Source organism: Rhea americana, unplaced genomic scaffold, assembly GCF_003343005.1.
Source record: "Rhea americana isolate MKP2758 unplaced genomic scaffold, rheAme1 scaffold_55, whole genome shotgun sequence".
NCBI lineage: Eukaryota > Metazoa > Chordata > Aves > Rheiformes > Rheidae > Rhea > Rhea americana.
In genome coordinates, this window is record NW_028186701.1 from 4,111,250 (window position 1) to 4,131,061 (window position 19,812).

Consider the following 19,812-nt stretch of genomic DNA (forward strand, 5'->3'; position numbering starts at 1 on the left):
AATGAACTTTTCTTGGAAAAAGCAGTGGTCACAAGTGGCAGGAAAGGAAATTCAACTGGACATGAGAAAAAAATACCACCATAAGAATGGTGAAACACTGTAGCAGCTGCCCAGAGAGGCTGCGGAGAGTATCTTTGGAGAAACTCAAAACTTGATTGGGCACAGGCCTGCTTTGAGGATGAAGTTGGACCAGAAGACCTCTGGAGGTCCCTTCTGACCTAAATTATTCTTTGATTCTGTGTTGCYTTATTGTTGGCCCATATTTGAATCATAACTTGTGCTGTCTCATATTAGAGTTCAGAGTAGTCAAGTGTGAAAGCGATGCAATGTTGTCAGATTGTTTTAAATATTTTTAAATTAATATTCAGAGCATTTCAGTAGCAGATAACATTTTGATCCTCTTGAAATGTTATGTATCAAGAAACAAAATTTATTCTCCTATGTCAAGTAGTAACATGGAAGACTTGAATTGCTATCTCCTGATCTTATCAGCTTGTTATCTGTATAATGGGTTGTTTTCTAATGCAGTGTTTGCRTTTCTTACTACTACTACTACTTCTATCTGCCTTTGAAGACAGATGCTTACCTAGTATTAGATTTGGAATTGTTGTCTTTGCGATAAGCTGGGATCGAGATGTGTGATTTGGGAGGTACAACACTGCAGTCTGGGGGTGGGCAGAGACACATCACTTGCTGATGAAATTGATTTGGTCCTGTGTTTTTGTTGTTGTTGTGTGGTGTTTTTTTTTTTTTTTTTTTTTTTTAAGGTTCAGGACTATGATGGTATGTCCTTTTCTGTTTGCAAGGGATTATTGCTAGCATTTTTTTTTTTTTTTTTTGATTTGTATGTATTGTAAGGTTCAGGACTATGATGGTATGTCCTTTTCTGTTTGCAAGGGATTATTGCTAGCATATGTTATTTTAATAATATARGTCCTATGATTCATGATTCTGTGCATATCATTACTGATCTGTCAATGCCTCAGATTTTCAAAGTGTGTGAGATTAATATTGGGAAGTGGTGCTGGTTAGACATTTTATTAAGGCATATAAAAGCAGTATTATTTTTTTCCTTTTGCCCTTTTTATGCTGAAATTTAAATGCTGAAAAGTGAGGTATGTCTGCTTGACACAATGTAGCGCCATGCACATATACCCACTCTAGCTGTGAGGCAGCTTCAGTGCTAGAGCCAATATATCCACATCAACATAGCATTTTTCTGAGGTTAGCCAGCCCTGMTGAGAAACAGGCTATATTAGTTCATATGTAAGAAGTAGTCAATGCTTACTTAAGGATCCTGAGAAACAGAAGTTAAAAAAATGGTGCTATTTCTGGGGTCATTTTGTCCTACATCTTCTGAAAAATTTTGCTTTTTGCTCCATCAGTCTTACACATTTTGGGGCTGTTAAACCCATGATTATATGCAAACATATAGAACTAAAAAAATCTAAAATAGAACTGGAATTTTTAAACTGGTATTTTTTCATCTATTGTCTTATTTCTTATGAGTTAGAATTTCTTAAATCTGTTGGTGTGCAGTTGGAATGCAGTTGTCATACCTGATGATTACATTTCAGTAAGTCTCCTATATACATTAAAATGGATGTGCAAAAATACGCTGAATCATTTTGGAGAAATTTTAATCTTGTCTCTGAACTGTACATATGTCCTCCTCGTAGGCAGAAGTCAGTTCATCCAGGAGGTCTGATGCTGAACATTCAAACACGTCAGGATTGAGCCACTCTGCTGCTTTACCTGAGCCCCAGCAGGATGGTGTAGCTAGAGCATTCCAGGATCCAGCAAGTGCAATGGTATGGTCTATATCTGAGTTTTATCAGATAAAAATATGTGCGTGGTCTGAATGTGAAATCTGTACTATTAAGCTGATGGGAAGATTCATTAAGAGTGTRCAGTTCATACATTTCTTCTAGTATTTGTGCATAATTTTATAAAGAATCTTCATGCAAACTTTGGCAAATAGCCACTTTAGAAAGTCACTTTCACTTCCATTCCTTAATAACAGACTTTAAATAACTTTCTTGTAGTAGCTACTAACTAATCCCAATAATTCCTTTAATGGATTGGTTGCAAATTCATAAAAATATTTTGATGTCTGAGTACTAAAACTTACTATCCGCAGTGTGTCACAGGTTCTTACAATAGAATTCTTAGCCACAAGCGAAAAAATGTTTCAGTGGTAATTTATTACTTTTAAATATTAATAAAGAATATTTTCATGTTTTCATAATCTCTTAAATAAATTTGACTCAAATATACTTACCGTTTGAGGTAAGTGATGTGACATTTGCATTTTAATACTGCTACGTATAGGGCTTACATAATCATTTCGGAAGTGACYGAGGCCTGGTATTGGGCCAAGGCAGCTGCTGTTGTGACTACGAATGCAATCTAAATTCACTGATAAATTGCAGACAAATCCCAGATAAGCTGTGTTTTTTAGGAAGGATGGGGCTGCAGATTGGTTAAAAAAACTAAAACACGTCAAATAACGTCAGACCATCTGTTGCATGTTTGCAACATATTTTCAAGCTATGTAGAAATAAACATGCTAATAACATACATTTTTTTTTCCAGAATAAGGATTTTTCCAGATCGTTTAGGATTTAATAAACCATTTTATTTTATTCTATTCTTCTCGTTATAAATCCTGGCTAATATAGTAGAGCTAACGAAAATACCGAGGCAGTGGTAGCATTTTATTGTGAAAAAAGAGAGACTTCATAAAAGGTTGTTTTTAATTACCCCTATTTCTGTCACYGTTACTCTGTCACCGTTATTATTCYAAGTTTGAAAAAATAAATACCTGTGTTTCTGAACTGCAGAGCTTTAAGTTGAGAATTTTCTGCCGTCACTGGGGATCAAAAGCTTATAGACACCCAGTGGAAGAACAAGATGTGTAGTGTGAAAAACTTCTAAAGAATTTGAGCTTGCTACTTTTGCATTTTTATTCATGCTAAAGCTAGCAGAAATCTTCTCAAAGTAGCAGATCAAGGCCTCCGGTCCCAGTCTAATAAGCATAAGAGTGTTCATACAAACCTTGGTTCCTTCCTACTCAGCTGGACTACCTACATGTGTGAAATTYTTTACGTCTAAAAGAATTTGCTGTATTTTTGCTGTGTGAAGACCTAATTCTGCCTTAGTAAATTGTAAGCATTAGATATGGACAACATCAAAACTGTTTCCCCCCCGGGTAAAATGTTTAACACTTGCTATAAAAACTGATGTTTAATTAAAAATTATTATAGAAAATTTGCTATTGGGAACTTGAAATTCACAGCACTTGGAGAACAAAAAGAACAAGGCTGACCTTGTATTAGCTTGTGTAATTTATTTTGGGGTAGTAGATTTAATGTGCCTAAGTCTAAAGTCATAGGACTTTATGTCCTGCTACAGAATTCAGAGGAWTAAAATAGTACTAATCATGCAGAAAGAATGGAGTGTTGCCTATCTAGTATTATCTTTTCTTGYCCTTGGGCCAGTTGTAATCAGTCTTCATTAAAAAAGTGATAATAAATAGATGCTAAGGAAAGGTTCTAATTGTAGGTGAAGAAGTAAGAATCTTTGGACTACCTTTCACTCTAGGAAGAAACTTTTCTACATACGTCTTTATGGAGAATTTTTTTTTTTTTTTTCAGGAACTATTGTAAATTCTGTGATTTTTACCTTAAGCTATTGAAAGGACAGAGTTACAGGGGTTTTTTTGCAGTGAGTTAGTGGCAGACAATTATGAGTACAATGATGCTCCTTCAGGGGAAGGTTTAACTTCCTGTATTAAAGAGCACACTAAAACAGATCTCAAGCTTGGCACAGCTTTGGATTCACTCTCTCTACTCCTTGCAGGCMGGGCTTTCTTTATGAAAAAAGAATTTCTCCATCCATCAAAAGAGAAATATTTTGAACTAACTTTCCCTTCTGTGAGCTTTCACTTAGAAAAAAGAAAWACAGACCTCACTTAACTACTGAAGCACAGAAACTCATGACTATAATAGTTTACCATTCAGCATATTTTTTTTAGATTTTGGAACTTAATTTGCTCTGGCAGGTACTGTTTTAGTAATGACAATTGTAATATTGACAGCAGTGCTACCCTAGYGTGGACTGTTATGTTGTCTTAGTTTTACAGAGTTTTTGCATGTGAAATACAGTATAATGTAATTACACCATATTGATTATATGATTTAATTGGTGTGCGTGTGTGTGTGCACGCATGTGTGTTACCTCTTCTGTTTGAGAAGAGAGGCTAGAGGGATGATTCTCATATACATATGCTTCCCATAAGAACTTGTCATGACAGTACTGTTGAGGTCTGCAAGGCTATGAGAATAATATCAGAACAGCATGAGAACAATAAAAGGAAGGTTGCTGCCATGGAGACTCTGAAAAACAGCGCCACAGCAACTTGGGTGAAAGGCAGCAAAGCTGCGAATAATTTGCAGGCCCTCAGAATTACTAAGGCTAAGACATTACACTACSTATCATGCAACACAGTACTTGTGAAGAGTCTCGAGGTAGAACAGCCTTATAAAAACAAAATTCTGACGAGCCTACTCCAAAACAAGTACATACAGCATTTTTTTTTATGTATAGTTGTTGTTGGTATATGCTCAGGACAAAGTAATGGTACGTCTTTCTTGTTTGAATATCCCAATTGCAAGCTGAAGCACTGCTGGAAGTTGACGTGATAAAAATAAATATTATTAGCATTAAGAAAATGAAATTCTTCCACATTTGAGCAAAAGAATATTTTGAGTGAGTATGTTGTAGTTGCTCAGGTTGGACTCAAGTCTAGATTAAGTCACCAAAGGTTTCATGATAGTCCATGGGAGTATAGTTAGTGGAGTATAGAGAGCAGTGCAGCTCACTGAGAAGTAGAGGCTGCTCAGCTGCATGGCTCATTCTGCCCCACTGATTGTAGTGGCTAAATCCTARTGGACTGTAGTGGGAGTCTGAACTCCTCACGTTTACAGCAACCTACATTAAGTATCTTCAAGTGGAATGGAGTCCCACCTTGGTGCTTATCGTCAATGAATACAATTGGCATTTGATGAGAATTATAAAGTGACATGTTAAAAACTGTTGTTAGAACTTTTCTGTCAATTTGGCAATATATTAAATCTTAGTACACCTGTTAGTGTTAGATATTACTATAGTATTCTAGTTAATAATGTACCAGACAGATAAAGTGGTATAATGAGGAGTGATGAAAGATAGTGTAACTGAAATCAGCTAACCTCAAACCGATGAAAGGGAGTTTCCAATGAGAAAATAAGACACATTCTGATACATGAGGTTTTATAGAAGCTCTCATATTTAATTATATGTACTGAAAGGTGGAACTAGTGTTTAAAAATGTTTCCCTTTATTGCTATTAAGCAATATCATTGTCCTAAGTTCCCTAATGCTAGAGCAATAGTTTTAAATGAGTGTCAGTAATTAGGGGTACTTGCTCAATGCTGTCATWGAGTCATTAAAAAAGAATCATTTTTCTTGCTAGCTTATAAGCAGGGCTATGTCAAGCTCTAGTTGTTCTTCATTTGGGAGTTAGATGCCCAAACTAATATTTAACCAATCTCTGTATCTTCCTATTTCTGTATCTTTTTGAGATCATGAGTGTAACTGAGAGACAAAGGCTTCAGTAACCCAGAGGATTTATATGGCCCTTAGTTTCTATTTTTTAAAAACATCTCCTTATGAAATTATTATATTTCCAGCATTCTGATAAAACTTAAAATAATGAGCTGGATATATAAATGATGTAGTGAATGCTGCTGTTCTTCAATAGACTGGACACAATGTAGATTCCCTTGTTTGCATGGCAGAAACCTTCATTAAGTCTAATATATGTACATTTTGCTGAACTAGCCCTACTTAYCAAGCTTGGATATCCTTGGAGCAAGTTTTTCTGGCAGTCATAACAAATTTCAGAAGCTTCAGAAATAATATGACACATGCAGTGAATATTCACCGACTGTAAAGGTGAAAGGATAAAAGAGGTCACAATGTTTTGCTCTTATTTAACTCTGTTTTCAGCATGCTTTTCCCCTTCTCTCCCTGGTTAATTAAGTTTTAAAGCAAAAGATTTGCAATATGCAAGCATGTGTGAATTATTTAAGATACACTAGCATCTGATCCCAAGTTTTGTATCAGGCAATGATCACTCCCTTTCTGATCCACCCTGCTCCTGCATGTCCTCTTAATATTTGGTGGACATTGCTTATGTGGGATCCCAAGGGAGTGGATTAGTTCAGCTTTGGATGGAGCGATCTAGCCTCTGCTGCACTGATCCACCTATATCATTTCCTCTCAAAGCTAATTTATAGCATTGCAGTTGTCAGTGAGATGTGTCTGGAATTACAGCTCAGCTCATGCCAGTGCGTAGCACTTTGTCTCATTCAGAACAGAGTCTTTCTGTTTTATTCTTAAATACGACATTTTCAGTTATAGGAAGAAACCCAGCAGTGTGACGTGCGCTATTAATCATTGTTATGAAGGATCAGTAAAGTTTCTAGAGAGTCTAGAGGGTGGATTTTTTTTTTTTTTTTTTTTTTTGAGTGACTTTGGGAAGAGTAGCTCTTTGCCCCTGCTGACTATGCAGGTTTCACTTCCTGGATTTACTTCTCTCCCTCGCCTCTTCTGAAAGATGGGAGTATAGATGCATCTATGAACTTCGTTCTCAAAGGCTCAGCTTCCCTGAATCTTTATTGTCTTTGGTGTGAGGCCATTTGCTACATAGCAAATCAAGGATCAGTGTGAATCTCTGTTTTGGGAGCTTTCAGGTGGATTCAGTATAAAGCTGAATGACTTTCTTCTGCAATGTAATAGAAATCATGGCAGCTGCATTTTTAGTGGCATTTTTGGCTGTTTCTGCTGATGAAACCGAAAATGAAAATATGTCTATTTAAAACATTCATTTCTCTGAAGCTGCGCAGGGAGCTTGCTTGCTTGGGCAAGAAACCTAAGTAAACAGGCAAGTTGTCAAATAATGCAAATAATACCTCATTGCTGTTATTCATAGTAATACAATAGGAAATAAAACAGAATATGATAAAAAGTGGGAAATAGTATTGGAGATAAGATAGGAATGGACGATATCTTCTCTGAGGTAGTTAGATCACTGACAAGACAAACATTTGGAGATTTTTCTCCCAGGTGCTGAATATGTGGCCAGAGAATCACAGGACTTCGTACTGCTCTCTTGTGGATCACTGAATTTAATACACAGTTATGGGTGTTTTTCTCTCTGGCACATACGGAGAGAATATCTCCAGAGAAAAGAGATGGACTATTTAGCTGTTCTCTTTTCTTTTGCCTTTTTCTCGGTATTGTAGCTGACACACCAAACCAGTGCCTAGGGTTGTAGATACTGTGTATATTAAAAAGGCTTTTGTTTGGAGACAAAAATAGCATCCTACACCATAGTTTTATGTGCTGAAATGATGCTCAATCTTTTAGAAGTCTAAAAAAAGAAAAAAGGTAACTCTAGAAATACTTGCASATTATTTTATGTGGAAATGTTTCTGCACATTGTTCTGAGAAGGGAAAATAAAACTTCAAAGAAGCAACTTTTCTTTTTGCCAGAGCTGCTTTTCTCCTATGAATGCTTCAAAATTGAACCTTTTTGAAATATTTGTTTTAACTCTGGCAACTGTGCTATGTCATTTTTAATACTAAAACGTTGCAAGTTTGACCCTTTCAACATTGCAAGCTGGATTAGGCCAGTGGGCTATTAGAACCCGTAACTACAGCATTAGAAGCTGAAAGGTGATTTTCTTCACTCTCCTGAGCTGAACATCAGTTGCCAACGTGTATTTTTTTACTATATATAATGGTAAACCAACTTTTGACCAGTAGAGGGCAATAGGTATGTGCATGTATAGGTACAGTGCTCAATAATTAATTCTGGGACCATTTGGGAGTATTTAGTTTTATTTTTTTCAGTGTTATTGATGATAATGAGAACAGAATTTTGGACCTAGCTTTCCACAAGAAGCAGTGGAATATGGCTGAATTTCAACTTTTTGGACTCTTCTGTTTGCTTTCTTGCTCTCCTCAACTTATTTCCCCCTTGATAGAGGTGACATTACAAATCCTCAGGGACTTAATTATCTGAAGAATTCTTAAGACTTCTATTGAACTGCAAGGAGTTATACAAATCCTAGCAAAGACCRTTTTGAATGAGGATATTTCAAATGATCTAGAATTGCAACTTTGTTTGATAAACTTTCTTCATTTTTTTTTTCCAGGAATGTTTTTCTTATCCTTAGAACTGCTAATTTGCAAGTTTAAGTAGACTTCTTAAGATAGTATAAGGACAAAAATTATGTCTATGATAGAATCTTGTAACTATTGGTGACATATTTATCTTCAGGCTTTCAAGAAAAACTACTTAAAGAGTATGTTTTAGTCCTCGTTAYTTGTGTGGGATACACATTGCTAATCTCATGCACTGTCTTGCTTCACAACTATTCCTGTTTCTTTTTTAGTCCGAAACTCAGAACAGCAGTGCAACATCTAGTCAAGAGTGTACTCCTCCTGTGTCCACGAATACCTCTATGAGTCCTCGGCAGCGACGTGCCCAGCAGCAGAGGCAGAGAAGGGCTCCATCTTCAACTGACTTTAATCGAGTCCAGCAACCGAGGGTCAATATGAACCACACTGGATCAACTGTTCTGATCGTCCTTCTGACTTTAGCTTTGGCAGCTCTTATATTTCGAAGAATATATTTGGCTAATGAGTATATATTTGAGTTATAAAGTTCTCTCTTAAGAGCTGTGACTTGAATGCTTCATTAAACAAGGTTTTGGGTATGATATGAGAACTGTTTACAAGGTTACTTTTTGTTTTTACACTTAAGTCATTATGAATGTTAATGTACGTACAGATACATTACTTGTTAAAAAAAAAAGAGAAAGAAAAAAAAGTTGAACATTTAACTATAACAAGTGTTAAATGAGTGCCCACTAGATAGTTGGAGAAACAATACAATCAAATGGTAAGGTTTAGGCATGTGTGAGGGGAGTCAGTTTGTGAATAATTTATTAACTAGAAAAAGAATTTAGGAAAGTGGTTGATTCACATTTATGAACACGAATGCAAATAATGACCCCATCTGAGTTAGTATAAGGCTTAACATTGGAGAAGGGATTTTAAAATGGAACACTACTGTGTGTTTGTGTTCAGTGAGCTCATAATTTACAGAGAATAATGTTTTGTAACCACTTTTATTTACCATGACACATTTTGGGGGTTAGGGGAGGAATGAATACAAGTAGGTTGAGAATTTGCTTTCTGTGTGTGAAGGGAAAAGAGAGGAGCAAAGAAAGGGCCAGAAAACTAGTTGTATTATTTTGGTTTTTAATTTTTTGGAAGTAAGATTAGATAATCTTTTGCAAGATTTGAATGTCCTCTTCTAATACTGTCAGTTGTATATCTTGCTTTTAAAATTTTAAGATTATATAAAACTTGTCTATTCTTGTGATAGTTATAAATATGTAATATAATTATTTACCTAGAGCTATTGTCTTTTAATTATACTATAAATATACAYAATGCATTAAACTGAATGTTTCATATTTGGGTTTATTTACTAAAGAAAATTTAAACCGTATCGTACTTAAACTCATATATATGAACRTGCTTAAGAGAAATATTTATTAAAGCCTTGGTAGTAATAAACTATTTCAACCCAGTCTTCAGTTATGTTTCAAATACTACATTTAATCACATTCAGGACAAGAAGCAACAGGCACAAACTGAACCACAGGAAGTTACACCTGAACATAAGGAAAATCTTTTTTACTGTGAGAGTGACAAAGCACGGGAACAGGTTGCGCAGAGAGGTTGTGGAGTCTCCTTCTCTGGAGATACTCAAACCTTGCCTGGACGTGGTCCTGTGCAAYGTGCTCTAGGTGACCTTGCTTGAGCAGGGGATTGGACTAGATGTTCTCCAGCGATTCCTTTCARCCTCAACCATTCTGTGATTCTGTGCGATTCTGTGATCACGTGTTCTTGTTTGTTTTGTTTCTGTGATTTTTTTTTTAATATAAAATCAATAATGAACACAGAGACTTTGTGTATTATGAACGTGTGGTGACATATTCATGAATGCTGTGAAATCATATATTCAGGCAATAGACTTGAAATTGTTAGGGCTCAAAAAAAATCTGTGAATTTTTTAAAAGTACTGCAGTAATGTGGAAGAAAGCAATCAGTGCCATAATTTTCCTCTTGTATTATTATTCTGATTTCAATGTATTGTAATATGTTTATGTAAAAGACAACAGAGTTTAGCTGATTYTCATTTTGCTATTGTCACATATGCTAGCAGTGACTTAAGCTAGATTCTCATCCTATTTCTCAGCAAATATTTATTAAGTACCTACAACTCTCCTAAATTTTATTGAATATGGCATGTATTAGAATGTTTTGAAACATTAAAGTAGCTATAACAAGTTTTAAAAATAATTGAAGCCCATCATGTGCCTGAAGGAGACCCTGCTTGTGTTTGGAAACTTAAAAAAAAAAAAATCTTTTTTTTTCTTTTTAAGCACTTTAGCACTTGATAGTCTTTTCATTTGCAGATACAGTGGAACAAACATCAGAAAATTGAATATTTTCTTAAACAGTTCAGGTAATTCACCAGTTACTTGCACATTCTGCTGCAGGACAATTTGGTGTCCTATATTAAGTGATGTGTGTTTTTCTGATTTRTATATTTATTATGTTAGAAATGGTTAAAAATTCTCCGGATCCCATAGTTTAAAATAAAAGTGCTGGTTTTCCTAGTCAGTATGTTGTTTGAGTGCCCAAACCTGGCCCATAGCAGAATTCTGAAAGAGGTCTGATCCTAAAGGCAGTTTTCCTGGGTTCCGGCCTCCTTGCTCCTCTCAGAGTTTTACTCTGACTTTGCTTTGCTATTGCTCGAGTCTCATTGCTGTGCACATCAGACCTTTTTTTCCATATCTGTACAGCACACTTCTTACTACTAAAGCAGTTAAGTCTTCTGCAGAGAGGCAGTCTAGATTATTTTTTTGACTGTACATTCAAAAGGTAAACTGGTCCCTGAAAACAAGCTCTTCATTGTAATTTAAAAAAAATGTTTTTTTTTAGCTTTTTATTCTTATCTCAGTCTTATAAAAGTTAAGATACTTAATTTTGCGAAGACCTGTTTGAAAAAGTGAATGCTAATGGTGACTGTCAAGCAATGTGAAGAGTATTGCATGTCTAGATGTCTTGAGGATTGCTGTGTTTTAATTTCCCTTTAAAAATTAACAGTGAATAAAATAATCATTTTCAGAGGAAATAGCTCGTATTGTGTCTCAAACAACATGAAAAGCCAGACTGAYTAAACTGGAAAATAATAGTTGCCGTAAGACCACCAAAAATATGTATCATTGTAAAATGTACCATCTTAAACGTAATGGCACAGGCCGTTCTCTACTTGAAAAAGATGCCATGATAATGAAGAGAAAATCAGGAAAGCCTAATGAAAAGGGACAGCCCGGTTTTACACAGTCTGGCGGAAGGACAGCGCTGCCCTGAGATTAGGGGATTGAGCAGAAAGCTGGCACGCAGAATTGCAGTTTTTATATAATGGCTTTAGTAAATATCCTTTAGGACCCAGTGGAAATGTTTGGCGAGGCAAACTTGATGGGTAATGGCCAATCATTAAGCGATGATCGGGGGAAAGCTCGGAGTGAGAAGCCCTTGAAAGCCCRTCTAAAATATCAGAAAAGCAGCGTTTCTACCAATGATCACTGACAAACACGCRACCCTGGAATTGGAGTTGATTCAGTGTTTAAACAGGGGGAGGGGGGAGCGGGGGGACTTGTACTACGGGAGGTGACTGGAGTGCAGAGTAAACTGCCGTTTACCACGAGATGCCTTATTTTGCAAAACTCTTTTTATTAATCTTGTATTTGGTTCTCCTTGTGGAAAGCAGAAAGCACAGGAGGAGGAGATGGGCAAGCCAGTTGGAGGTGCGGAAGGCAAGGTAAGGGGTATTAAAAAATACAAATACTTCATTATGTAGCCATAAAAACCTGCTCTGTCAGCRTGTTTGTGTATAGAAAATTCATTTTAGTTGCATGTGAGAACAGCTTTATAGRTGACATTTTCTGAATAATTTTAGGCAGTCTTGGTACTGTATGCAGCTTTAACTGTAAATGGATACAGTTAACGGGGCAGTTTTGGGCAGAAAACTTGACCACTTGAGCATGGACATGGTAAAAAATATTCTTAAGACATACACATGAATAGCATAAGTATGGAGAGAACTGAAAGAAGTTACACACACCTAACAGGTATGTTCATATCTACATATTATCCCACTACCAAACCAAATAAGTATTTCAAGAGYGTATTCTATTTGGTCTGGTTGTCGAAATGCCCATGCTACTTATATTCACTTGAAAATCTGTGTTGCTGTCWAACAATTTGAGGGTGCAGGGGTTGGCTGGCATGCATAATATTAATAACGCAAGAAGTTAGYATAGGAAGTTACCCAGGGATTTTGAAACTATATTTTGAAAAATTATGTGTAAACTTTAATTTTATAAAGTCAAGCAAAGGCACAATGAAGAGTTAAATGTCTTGGAAAAGTTTATTAGATTTACTGAGATTTGGGAGGTTTATATTAGAAAAGATAATCTTTGAAACTGTCAGTCAGTCGGAGTATGTTATCCTTTCCTGTACAGTTATGTCATCCAGTGACAGTTATATCTTAAAAGATTGTTTTTCAAAGGGCTGAAAAATAAAATTGGGTTAATCCATCTCATTAAATAGCTTCACTCTGGCTGTAAACCTTCATCTTTTTTATTTGTTTTGTTTTGTTTGGCATAGCCCTCTAACTGCTTTTTTAATCCATAGGGAATGTTGTTACTTGCCTGTTTTATAAAGAAATGTTGTGACATTAAGCTGAAACAGCTAGGACCTGATCCTGAGATACTAAAGCAAGTGCAGTTTTACTACCAATTTCACCAGACTCTGCATTATTGAATGAAATGTTTAATTCTAAAATATTTCCCAGGTCTATGTTTTGTTACATGTAAAAGATTCAGGAGTAGCACTTTCTTGCAAGCAATTTATGTATARTAGAAATAGTCTACTTTGAAGGGACAAACAGTATAAATCTTTCTTCTAAACAGGTCTTTTCCCCAGAGCAGTGCTATTCTCTGGGTTAATGGTATTTGAGTATTTTTTACTTTATTTAAATATTGCAAGATAATGTACAACTTCTGCAGTGCCATTGTTCTGGGGAAGTTGTAATAGAGTAGAAGTTAAAACATCGCTAAAATTATTTATACAAGTGAATTTAATAAAGAATGATATATAATGAGTTTAATAAACAATGCTCCAGCCAGGTAAAGCCTGAAGTACCACATCCTCGAAATACAAGGAAATTGTTTCATATCTATCTGCATAAATTTCTAAAATAAAGACAGTGGGCTGCTGTCCATTTGCATTTTTTTTTCCTACACAGTGAATGCATTTATTTAAAAGTATTTGGAAATGTAAATGATGTGAATTATAGAGAATTCCATAATATTGCAATTAAAGCATATTGAGCAATGGCACTGATATTTTAAATTTCCATTTGTGTTTTTTTATAGGAAAAAATTGCCATCTCTAAACCAACAATGAATAGTTAACAGCTATAGTGAAATCAAATGAAAACCAGTGCCTCTGTTGGCTTTYTAATCATATACAGAAAAATGGAAACAACGCGTCTTTTATAATTGCATCACATTTTCTACTTAGTATTTCTCCTGTTGACTTAGTATAAGAATATAGTAAATTTATTTTACAGTAAATACATTAGTCAAGAAAATCCATTCCTGTCAGTGGAAATCTACATTTGAGAAGTGCATTTGTTTCTTTTAAGATGATACGTCAGCCTCATCTAAGATCTTTATATTATTTTTGAGACGCTAGCTTGGGTTGTGTGAGTAAGTACAGAACTTTCTGTAGTTCATTACTTGGACCTTTTGGAGAGGTTCTTGGCCCGGGGTCTCTAGGAGCCTTGGTGGAGGACCTTCAGGCTCAGGGCTGCCCGAGGAGTCAGGTGTTGATTAAGTGTGCACAGTTGTTGGGCCGGTGCCTTACTGGATAAAGAATATGCTAAAGCAAGATTAGAGCAGTGAAGTTAGGAATCCGAAGTAAGAAACACCAGTTTAAAGGTTGCCTGTGCAACCTGAATTAACTCSCTTTGTTTCATATTAATCCTGAACTTCATAACGTACTATTTTTTTCTGTGAGAACAGTACCTTGTTCAGCATGCTAAATGGYTAATCCTTGCTTACTGAGTAGCTGCTTTGTATTTTTATTTTCCCTTACTCTTGCAGCCACCACCTCATTCACAATGCAACTCTGTTTCCACAAAATGAGGTGTGATTTAATAAAGCAACTATCTCTGTTTAATGTATGCCATCATCATTGCCTAGAGAAACTTCACTTTATGCACTGAGGGCTCAGGTATTATTAAGAAAATCGGTATATGGTCATWGAATAATAGCTCCTAACTTTGTACTTTGGTATTTTTTTTAAAAAAATCCAATGGTGCAGTCTGTCGTTTACATTACAAAAGTRCATGAAGGGATTTAGTGGCACTTGCCTGTGTAAAGTTGAGTGCATTCTCATTGATGTGCAAGCCTCATGGATGCTGCACTAAGCCACCCTTTAGTTACTCCACGAGGGTAAAATAAGGGCTCGTACGTAACACAGAAGAATTACTGATTAAAAATTTTGCATTTCATTCTGGTTTTGAGAAACCAAGTGACAGATGAACTGCAAAGGAAGAACTGCTGTCGGTCACTGGTATGACTGTTGGGCAGGGGACATTGGCCCCTGGTCTTAAATTCACAACTGTGAATGAATTTCTGGAGAGCATCCRCCGACTTTGGTGCTGAAGGGGACTGCAAAGTGTGTAAAGGCGCAAGTGCACATGTAGGATACGGGCCACGGTCAGTGCTCCCATATCGATAGCCTGGATTTTGCAGAGAGAGCAGTGTACACAGACTAGGCTCCTGCTGCTGGGGCACGTCTCAGCTGCACTGTGTGTGTGTGTGTGTGTGTGTGTGTGTGTGTGTGTTTGTAGCTTCCTCCAAGCATCAGCCTTACTGTAAGTGCCAAGCAAGCACTGTTGGCATGTCCAACCCTGTGGATTTGAAACAGTTTGGGGTACTCTTCAATAGCTCTGCGGTGACTACAGATCAGGAATCACAAACAAATGCTGGCAGTCCTCCTGGGCTATCCATCTGGACAAAAGTTCTGTACAGAAAAAGTGAAGCTGTGAAAAATAATGCTTCTATTAGTGTTTATTGCTCTATAGAAAAGCTGATAAGGCTTCTGGTAATGCGTATTGCTTTGTGTAAATTGTGCTAGGACGGAGGGCTCGGGAGACATYCGCTTGTCTCCTTGATTGCAATACTGTGACTGCAGTGTTTTTTGCATATCTGACTTCTGAGTCTGCCTTTTCATCTCTCGTCACAGTGTGTGAAGACTCACACATCAACCAGGAAAAACGCTGTGCTTCTGAAACAGAAGTTGCTTTGAACTTCTCTTAGCTAAGGAGCTTGTGCCAAGATTTTTGGAAGTGGGTAGTGATTTGGAGCATTTTGTTAAAGTATTTTGTTTTGTTGTTCYGTTTTGTCATTTTCAGGTCATGCTGGATACAAACCTTTGGGTTGAGACCCAAAAGCAAAAGCATCTCAGGTCACTATGCATRCTTACAAGTCTTTGCCTTTTACTGTACACTGACTTTTGGAATTGATGATCTTTGATTTGAATTAGTGTTTGAATAGTAAGAAAAGAAGAAACTTCTAAGTTCCAGCTGAGGGCTTGAGAGCGCAAACCTTAGCACATGCGGTACTGTAGACTGATTTCCCAAACAGCTGTCCACCGTGACAAATGGTCTGCTGAAACGGCTGCTGCTGGGTGGCAGAGCCCCTTGGTTGCTTTGGAGGGCTGCATTTTTTCCTCCTAACTTTTGACCAGGTGCCCCAGGCAAGTCTTCTGGTCTGTGGTACATCCCAGCCCCTACTGACCCCCTCCGCCATGTAATGGTCTTTGAAAAACGTGCAAGTTGGAAGCGGTTTAATCAAACTGCATTGATAACCACTGGTTACAGATGTGTGCGGCTTGCTTAGGAGTTGAGTCCAGGGCGCTGCACAACCTCTAGTTGTACATTTTTGCAATAGCGCTGCAGCATTCGTTCCTCTGCTGTTGCTAATTTAGCAGCTGTTCCTTTTGCATTCTATGTAAATGAGGAAATTCAACATTGATACAGGCTGGTTGTCTTTTTTATTTCAGTTTCTGGAGGCCAGCGGAGGTGCATGTAAAAAGCCTTGCTTGGCCCTCGAGACTTGTGACAGAATCAAAGCAGACCGAATCTTACTTGTTCTGTGTGCTGTCCGGGCTGCTTCATGTCCAGCTGGGAAACTGCACGGTGAAGTCGCTTGCTTAAGGGCATTGGTGAAGTCAGGAGGTTCAAGTTTGGCTCTTTCTGACTGTGCTCTAGCTGTATAGTTGTCTGTTTAGATGGCAAGCATAGACCCTTCTTCCTCACCAGCCTGCGTGTGTTCAGGGCTGTATCTTAAGTAACAGTGTTTCCTGGCTCTGTATTTGACTTAACAGTGGCTCCTGGCTCCCTTTGCTAGACCAGCTATCTCCCATAGCCAGATTTGCTGGCATCATTTGGCTCTTTGCAATGTTTRCTGCCCAAGCAGACTTTTTATACTGGAAAGCTGAGCATTGTCACAGGACTGTACCTTTGCAGTTAAATATCCTGGTTTACTTCTGCTGCTTTTAACACAGATACAACTTGCACTGATGGCAAATGAGAAGCTCTGTGATCTTTTTTGTTTTTGCAAGGCAGAGAATCATTCTTAGTGTCTCTCCTATGTGATGTCTACTGTAGGGTGTTTTTAAATGAACTCGTATTTCAGTGAGGCTGTACCACTGATTTACAGGATGGCATTATAACACTGTTAGGGTTTCCTAGGTACTCCTCATACAGCCTAAAATCCATTTTATATATATATATTCTTTGAGTAGAGAGATTTCACTGAAGAGTGTTTCACTAATACTCAGGTCTTCCCCTGATAATTAAAATCAAGCAGACTCAGTAAGATAATATTTCTCTGCTTCCAGTTTTTCAAGAGTCTGAGGCTATACTGTATGGACTGTCAAGTGAAAYGATGTCACCAGCCCTAGCTTGTGAAGATGAAATACAACCAACCCCCTCTGCAGCTAGCCCTTATGAAATGACCTTGTTTCTCAAACCATTCCTGTTAATTGCTCTGCTTGGGTTCTTCCCCCTACTTTTAGGCAACTGTTAATGCACCAGAGCTGGAATTGCACTTGCTCTGGCTGGTTCTTCTTTACAGCCAACTGGGAGAGAACAGCTCCTAGGTCCTGATTCAAATAGAAGCCAAAAGTTAAGTGACAGGAATCCAAACCTTCCTATGTGACACGTGCCTGGGAGCACYGGGGTTTATATTCCTTCAGAACATCCACTTAATATAAATCTCAGAGATGTCAAATTCTTTTCTGAAATTTTTAGAGCCCTTAACTCCAGAGATGCTTTGTTTCTGGGATATCAAGTAAGATGTTCCTGAAYGATCTCCTCTGTTCTATTTTACTTTTGTTATGTTTTTTGGAATGATTTTTATTCTGTTTCTTCATCTCATTTTTAATAGGTTATCAGTGTTATCAACAGTTARCTATGCCCTTTAGTTTTCTTTTTGCTCTTCTGAATTGAATCTTCTGACAGGAAACATTTTCCCGATCTGCGATTTATGCTTGTGCATGGGAAACATGTGCAAGCTCACCGGGGAGCCCTTCAAAGAGGAGAGAGGACTTACAGAAACACCCAACAGGCAAAGCAAGACGGGAGTGTATGAGAGGACAGGAGAAATGAATTCCAGTARTGTTTTCATGCTGTCCAACTTTGGGACCCGGCACTGCAATAAATTTGCATTGCTGCAGGAATTGGTCCCTGACTACAGGGGGTCTCTTACCCCCACTGTTGGAGAGTTGCAGTGTTTTGCATCAGTGCAACTAGGACGTGCGGCCAGCCGGGTGGAAACATTGGCCAAATTTTGCTCTTACTTAAAGATTCAATTAGCCTCCACGCTGCCCAGCTCATCCACATGGGCTTGATTCTTCTGATTTCAGCRAGGCTGTTCGCGTGAGTCACGTGGCACACGAGGTTGGGCTGGCACGGGCGCTTCTGAGTGTGGTGATTGTTTTGCATGCTGTGAGTTTTCAACAGAGATGTTTCCACCTAATTTATTCTCATTTTTGTACCCTATGGAATAGTCTATTTCTTTTTCTTCAGAGATCTTTTTTCTTTACCAGCCAGTAACCTTCGCCTCACACAAGCAAACAGATCTTAGCCTTCCTCCACCTTGTCCTCTACTGTTGTTATTTTTTGTACATTGCTATAATTAGTCATTTGTCAGAAATATTTAGAACTTTATCAGAGTTTAAGTCCAGAGCAAAGGAATTGAGGAATCTTAATAGTTCTCCTATTAAGAACATCCTCCTTGCTGCACCACTGGGGAACAGCAAGGGATGCTGATCTGGATTTTCTTCTGAAGGTATATGCAATATCTGTCTCTCTGTTGTTTAGCTACCCACTTATGTTGTTTTAATGACTTTCCTTCACTTTTCTCAARGGGTTGTGCTCATGCTCAGTGTGATATTTTGATATAATCTATGATCTTCTAATAAAAAAGATAGTTTCTTTTGTTTCCTAAAGTTCAGTGAAGTGAAGGATTGCAGGCTTTATTGACTTCTTTGGATAAAATTGTGCTGTGGAGGACAATGAGTAGTTCTGCCATTGTTAAAAATGAAAATACAAAGTGTTGTCCCTCTGCCCACACAAACAGCTAATATTTGGCTGTTGTTTATGAGTACTGGACAGATATTCTCAGAATAACAGATGACATTGCATGACTATCACTGGAAAGCGCAAACTTTTCCATGATGACTTTACTATGGTACCAGGCAAAGTTACCGGAAGGTAACATGTAGTTCAGAATCTGCATGTTCTACTATTGCCTGTTCTGGGTCATTGTATTGCAGGAAAAAAGTGCTTCCTATCTGCTGCATCCAGGCTCCTCCATGAGGAACCATGCTTTTGTCCTAGTGCCTCTCTGGAGACCTATGTTGTCTGAGGCAGAGAGAATGGAGCATCAGCCTTGCAGTCGGGCTGAACTTGCAGGGCTGCCAGCAGGGAAAGCCTCATCTAAGTTAACACTATGAAGAAACAGCTTCAGGATTTGTCACACTGGTCCACTCTGCAGTGGTAGCTGCTCTCCCAGTTCCCAGCATGGACMACTGCTCTCACAAAACTACCATTCATGTTGTAAATCTTAGCAGGGACTCTGAAATAACAAAGACAGAAATCAGCTTCAGAGTGCTGCTTGAGATACAAAGACAACAGATCAACCCTATTGCTATCTTTTGCAGTCATATCTATAAGAAGAATCATGACGTGACCAAAACTTGGAAAGGAAAGACGGACCAACTTCTCAGAGTTGATGACCATGATTTCACCATGAGGCCAGCCTTTGGAGGTGAGAATAATATGAGTCTGTTAATTTTATGCTTATCTGTTTTTWAAAAAAATGCATCTAGCCAGATGGCTCTTCCCTGCACCAGTGGAAGGGAAAGGACTTAGGTGATTTCAGTAGATAATCTGAAGTAGTTCAGAGCAGGCCTCATCCTTATCTCATCAGCCACACTCTCTACAACCACATTCCTTCTGTTGCTAAAGTCTCATTCTTT

General features: G+C 37.7%; 2 protein-coding genes across 2 annotated transcripts in view; both read left to right on the plus strand.

Moving 5' to 3' along the window:
- Positions 1 to 11,311, plus strand: part of UBE2J1 (ubiquitin conjugating enzyme E2 J1) — a 28,624-nt gene extending 17,313 nt beyond the window's left edge. The window contains exons 7-8 of the mRNA XM_085318665.1: positions 1,680 to 1,811; positions 8,505 to 11,311. Of these exons, the coding sequence (XP_085174791.1) occupies positions 1,680 to 1,811; positions 8,505 to 8,774 (402 nt within the window). The 3' untranslated portion in view covers positions 8,775 to 11,311. The remainder of the gene's footprint in view (positions 1 to 1,679; positions 1,812 to 8,504) is intronic.
- A 574-nt stretch (positions 11,312 to 11,885) lies between these two features.
- LOC146588003 (gamma-aminobutyric acid receptor subunit rho-2) overlaps positions 11,886 to 19,812 on the plus strand; it is a 39,107-nt gene continuing 31,180 nt past the window's right edge. The window contains exons 1-2 of the mRNA XM_085318724.1: positions 11,886 to 12,013; positions 19,495 to 19,601. Coding sequence (XP_085174850.1) covers positions 11,901 to 12,013; positions 19,495 to 19,601 — 220 coding nt within the window. The 5' untranslated portion in view covers positions 11,886 to 11,900. The remainder of the gene's footprint in view (positions 12,014 to 19,494; positions 19,602 to 19,812) is intronic.